At 42.2% G+C, this 5,979-nt stretch overlaps 1 protein-coding gene across 1 annotated transcript; it reads left to right on the top strand.

The window, feature by feature from the left end:
• The first annotated feature begins 396 nt into the window (after positions 1-396).
• LOC109034788 (sideroflexin-2) lies at positions 397-4,740 on the top strand. Its single transcript, XM_072304121.1, has 4 exons — positions 397-916; positions 1,936-2,351; positions 3,405-3,684; positions 4,538-4,740. The coding sequence occupies exons 1-4, from the start codon at positions 797-799 to the stop codon at positions 4,736-4,738; spliced, it is 1,017 nt and encodes a 338-aa protein (XP_072160222.1). The 5' UTR covers positions 397-796; the 3' UTR covers positions 4,739-4,740.
• Positions 4,741-5,979: the final 1,239 nt, after the last annotated feature.

The following is a 5,979-nucleotide window of genomic DNA, read 5'->3' as shown; positions in this document are numbered from 1 at the left end:
TTAGTAAAAACTGCACGTAAGCGCTTTGTCCTCCGCTTTCATTTTAAAGGTGCCAACTTTCTTTTCGCATCTTGCATTCTTACAAAGAGAATCTTGGGCACCTCATGCAAAAATGAGAGACATTTTTGGAGAAAATTACACACGTCAATTCTTGTAAGAAATTAAAGTAAATTGTTTGAGTCAATTTTACAACCTTGCAATTGAGTTACGTTCCTTCGTCCGAGGAATGACGAATGGAGGTTAGTAACAGATTGACTACACATACACTGACGGCAACCCGCACGAGGAGACCCCTGAAACTTTTTGCCTCCCTTTATTTAAAATTCTGAATTTTTGGATAAGCACCCATCTTTCATATTCTTTGTATCTAAAGACAGTAATAGCTTGAGATGCTGAATGTCTCTAAATAAATTAACTTACTATGTCTCGACCATCATTTCCCCCCTGATAAACCGTGAAATATAACTTGCACACTCTTTTCTTAAGACTTGGCTACAATGGAAGTAAAATGTTTCGGCAAGGCTTTTCTAAGGAAACGGTTCATTGTGAAGAGGCGAAAATTTCAAAAAAAGCACCGACCCGACTTTTGACCTCAGCATCCCTTAAATCTTCGCACGGGCTCTCCCGAGAAATCCTGTTACCGCGAGTGAAACTTACAAATTGTAATTAATTTCATCGATGTAGGCGTCAATTGGAATGCTGTCCGGGTTAATTCATTTCCTGCAGCCGTTTTCTCGTTGGCTCATCCTCTCGTCGAAATCCTCGACCATGGGTTTCCAGAGCAACGGTGGCTGAAATGAGTTCCAGAAACAACTGTCAGCGGCGTTTGGATGTGCGCGCGTCGCCATGGGACCTGCGTAGCTTCAACGGTCGCTGGCACTACTACGCGTGGATCACCGACCCCCGTCTTACCCTGGTGAGAAATGAAATGCAATATCCCATTCAGAACTGCACTCTCTGGCTCAGTTTAGAAACAACGTATGGGCCATCAGTTTCCCTGTATACTGTCGTGCTAAGGAAAAACGCCGTATGAACCTTCAGGCGTTGCCAAATTTCCTTTGATAAAGCACGAATTTCCTGGTAAAATTGTGAAGATTTTACTTTCAATTTTTTAGATAATTTTGTGCGCGATTTCACCTGAAGTTCCTGAAAATTTCAAGGACAAATATTCATAAGTTTCCTCGGAAATTAACATTTTATCAAAGGAAATTTGGCAACTCTAGAATGTTCATACGGCGTTCTTCGTTGGCATGGCAGTATGTACATGAGTATTTTTAAGGATGAGCCAGAAATTGCGGTTCCTAATTTGCAGAATTAAGTCCAAATAGAGAATTTGCAGGTGTCTGAAATTTAATGGATTTCGTGTTTAATTGGAAAGAACAGAGTAAACTGAACATGAGGAACATGAATTGAACAATTATGAGAGAAGATACGACAAAATCATCTAATTTGCCAAAATACGTGCGTTTAAATGGGAAATTCCGCCAGATGACGTCACTAGGCGGTGCACTTATTCTCGCTTTTAAATCTATTTTTAACCCATTCCCCATATCAGAAAAAATGTATAAAAAATACTGTGAAATCAGCTCTTTAAGCACTTTTAGATGAAGCAATAAGTTGCATGCATATTCTATATTGCACTAAACGGATGAACAATCTCGATGGGTCAGTTTCGCTGATCTCAGAATCGTGTATTGATGCTTGACTCTTGTCGATCAGCTAAAAATATTAAGATCTACTTGATCTATTGCGATGCATCTTCTCACTTTTAAATCTATTTTTAACCTCTTTCCCATGTAAAATAAAAAAATATTAAAAAATACTGTGAAATCAGCTCTTTAAGCACTTTTAAACGAAGCAATAAAACATTTGCATGCAAACTCTCCATTACGACTCTATGTACTCTATGATTACATCCTATTGCTTGATCCTTAGATAGGCAGCTGGACGATAGACGATGCCACAAAGCTCCTGGAGCTGTATGAGCGGGAGAAAGAGCCCTCCGGTACGACCCCCGAGTTGATCGGCTACGCGAAGCGCCTCCACGAGGGGTGTGTCCACCCGGAAACGGGGTGCCGCATCCCCCGCATGGTCCGCTTTAGTTCCGTGCCGATCGTCCAGACCGCGCTGACGGCGGCCATGGTCACCTTTTGCCGGAGCATGCCCCAAGTCTGGTTCTGGCAGCTCGTCCACAACGGCTACCACGCCTACGTCAACCAGGCCAACGGCAACGGGACGGCCCCGCGGACACCGGTGGGACAGGCCGTGGCGCTCGGGTCTGCGACGGTGGTGGCGTCAGTCGTAGCCGTCCCTTTCAAGGCCACGCTCAGTAGGGCCTTGTGCCATAGCAGGTATAGTATCACAATTGGTAAAATTTAAAAAATTTTACAAACTTTTTGCCTAAATGGAGAAAAAATGATGTTGCCAACTATCAAGAGTCGCCACTGCAAATGTCTCGGTCGAATTCTAGAAAGAGCCCCTTCAGAACATCATTCAGCCGAAATTCGTGGGGATCAAAAACGACTGTGAGGAAAGAAGATTTACATCTGAAGACTTACTTAAAAATCAAAGTTAGGGTGGTTTTAAGTTTAGGGTTTAAAAAATGCGGTTTTGAGAAAAAGCTCTTAGAATGATTTAGGCCGTTGTGTGATGAAAGATTCCTGATCATCAGATTACAATAGAATGTAACCCCATCTACCGGCACAAAATATGAATCAAACAACTCATTATATTGGCTTTGCCGCAAACATTGTAGACGTTGCCTGTCAAAAACTCTAATTCCAATGGAGATGTTGCATGTGTGAGGAATTTGCGATTTGACTGTTGATTTTTTTCTAAAAGTTCGCGAGAAACACGATGGTATGGTGCCACTGGTTTTCTCTGAAATCAACTCCCAAGCTCAAAAAAAGCTCTCAAGTTGAGGCCAAAATGGAGGGGACATCCCACCCTACCCTGAGAGTCCAAGACAAACTCTCCATGTAAAGATAGGGAGCAAATACATTGACAGGGTTGCCACTTTATTTGGGGACTTTAAAACTGAAAAACGGCATCACTGCTAATGTATTTGCTCCCTATCTTTGCATGGAGAGTTTGTCTTGATGTAGAGGTGGACTCTCAGGATAGCGGAGGATATCCCCTCCATTGTGGCCTCAACTTGAGAGCTTTTTTTGAGCTTGGGAGTTGATTTCAGAGAAAACCAGTGGCACCATCGTGTTTCTCGCCAACTTTTACACAAGAATCAACAGTCAAATCGCAAATTCCTCACACATGCAACATCTCCATTCTTGACAAAAATCCCTCTCAGGATGACTTCATTTCGTGCGTTACTTTTCCCGTAAACGATCACAAATATCAACAAAATTAGTATCATTTTCAAACCGTAGACTGAATGTGTGTCATCACAGATTCTGCACATTGATTCCGTTGACGGTGGTGATGCTATCGCAAGCTGTGAGTGTACCTCTATCTCGCCAATACGAGCTCCAGCATGGAGTCGAAGTTCACAACGAGGAGGGCGAGAGATTCGGAGCTTCGAAAGCGGCGGCGGCCCTAGGGATCTCGCAGACAGCTATTTCTCGGATGATCCTCTTCGCACCTTCCATGCTCCTCGTCCCTCTTATGACGATGACCCTGCAGCGACAACCCTTTCTGAGGAGGAGCAAATTCATTATTCCTGCAATTCAGGTGAGTAATGGTAACGCCCGGATGCAATTATTCGCTCTTGCATTTTGCCTATCCATTGTATAAAGGCGCCTCGAGCACCTAATGCCATGGATGCAACTTAACGTGCTTCATGGTTGTGCATGTTGCATATCGACGGTGAAACTACCAAACCACGTATCTCGGTTTGCGACAACTTCCTGTCATACTTTATTTTTTAAATATATGTAGAAAACTACTCAACGTCAATTTGTGAAAACTTCCGTGATTTTTCCTCTTTGTGCGGAGAAAAATCTGTGAAAATTGTAAAGAATGATATTGATTTGATCTCCTTCAAAAAAATGAAATGTGAGTGGAGATTTTTAAACACCGCAAACGAGATACGTGGTCTGGTAGTTTCACCGTCGATATTTATATTATGAAGGCACCTAGAGAACCTAATGACAACGCCTAGATGCAACTATTCGTACTTGATGATTGTGCGTGATGCCTTTCCAAATCGTTTAGGCGCCTAGAGAGCTTAATGACAACGCCTGGATGCAACTATTCGTGCTTGATGATTGTGCGTGTTGCTTATTCATTTTATGTAGGCGCCTTGAGCACCTAATGACAACGCCTGAATGCAATTATTCATGCTTGATGGTTGTGCGTGTTGCAAGTGCCCTGGGTTACTTAATAACTAACTTCCGCAAGAACTCTATATTAAGGTTAGGGATCGATGCAACCTTACGCATTTATATTTCGCTCCTATTTATCATCAAGCTGAGGTTTAGTTTACGATTAATCATGCAAGCCAATCAAGGTTGGTCGAGGCGCTAGTTGCCAGATCCCTAAGCCAATCATTTTGTGTTGAGCCTTACAGTCCGATATGTTGCAGGTTGTTGTGAGCAGTGCATTATTCACTCTGATGGTTCCCCTGTCCCTCGCTTTGTTCTCTCCAACTGCAAGACTCGATTTGGAGACTCTGAAAAAATTTGATCCTGAAATCTACGAATCCGTGATGCGTTCGACCCAGAGGAACGGCTTTCTGTCCAAACCTATTCCTTGCACCCACGTTTACTTTAGTAAAGGCCTTTGAGTAAGAGCCTTCAGTAAAATCACTTTATAGCACGCGTGTAATGAGACGATCCTCTCGAGATGGGAATCGAGGTCGCACCAGAGGCGGATCGAGCAATTTGCAACACTGGGTTTCCTCCATTTAAGCCTACGCAAAATAATCGATTTTTGACGGAAAACTTGGCCCCTCCAAGAATCGATACATTTCTATAGGTTTAAATGCAGGAAATCCGGTGTTGCCAAGTTGCTAGATCTCACCGATGTCCCTTTTCTCGTTATATATTGACGTTATCATTCCTAAATAATTGCATGATGATGAGTGGCCAGAGACCTTTCACACGAGGACGGGGGTATTATTTTCGAACTGAAGTGGAATATACGCCCACCAATTTATGGCCAGAGTGTTTTTTTTCAGTACATTTATTTATGGTGATTGTAACATTTATTGAATTATTTTTTCCCGAAATCAAACTTTTAGAGGTACACATCACGCTCATATTTTAATAAGATACATTCATTCACGTATGACTATTGACCAGTATTGCGTTCGGTTAATAGAACCGTTGGACCAGGCAATACGCACTGATAAGTTTTTTTAGATTCTCCGATTTACCAGTCTCAGATTCATTTGCGACGTTCTTTCCAATTTTTATTTTAAAAATAAAGGTAAAATAGGAAAATCTGTGATTCTTTATATTTCATCCCATTTATTCACATTCCCCCTCAGTGTTCGAAACTCACAGGTGCCAACACGCCAAATCCGCCTAAAAAATCGGCCATGGCGCCTAAAAAATGAAGGCTCTGCGCCAACGTGGCCCCTTAGAATTGCCCCCTAAAAATCTGAATTTTCATATCAGGTGATTATTCGAAATTTTCAACACTACTTTTTCTATTCTTCACGATTTCATCCTTTGCGCTTTTGTTTTTCCCAAGTTACAGCTACTTTCTAGTTCTGTTGCGACAACATCTTGCGTCTAACTTTTCACTAAATGCACCGTAATATATAGGCAAAAAATCAATTTGGCCCCTAAAAAATCTTCAATGGCGCCTAAAAATCGGGCTTGATGCGCCACGTGGCTCCAGTGTATACTTGTTAAAGACTGAAGAGAAAAATGACGAACCAACAATGAAGGGTCCCTCGTGGGTTGCCGACAACTACCAGCCTCCAATAGGAACCCTCCATTTTCCTTTTGTCTTCTTTTTAGTAACTTTGTTCATTAATTCAAATAGTCAGTCCGCGGGGAGCTGCCATGAAATGGTTTA

Source organism: Bemisia tabaci, chromosome 9, assembly GCF_918797505.1.
Source record: "Bemisia tabaci chromosome 9, PGI_BMITA_v3".
Classification (NCBI taxonomy): domain Eukaryota; kingdom Metazoa; phylum Arthropoda; class Insecta; order Hemiptera; family Aleyrodidae; genus Bemisia; species Bemisia tabaci.
Note: the sequence above shows the minus strand (reverse complement) of the source record. Positions and strands in the feature narration are given on the sequence as shown.

Coding starts and splice junctions, on each gene's coding strand:
- LOC109034788 (XM_072304121.1), top strand. CDS start 797: ATGAGTTCCAGAAACAACTGTCAGCGGCGTTTGGATGTGCGCGCGTCG. Junction 917..1,935: donor CCGACCCCCGTCTTACCCTG/GTGAGAAATGAA, acceptor CTTGATCCTTAG/ATAGGCAGCTGGACGATAGA. Junction 3,685..4,537: donor TCATTATTCCTGCAATTCAG/GTGAGTAATGGT, acceptor GATATGTTGCAG/GTTGTTGTGAGCAGTGCATT.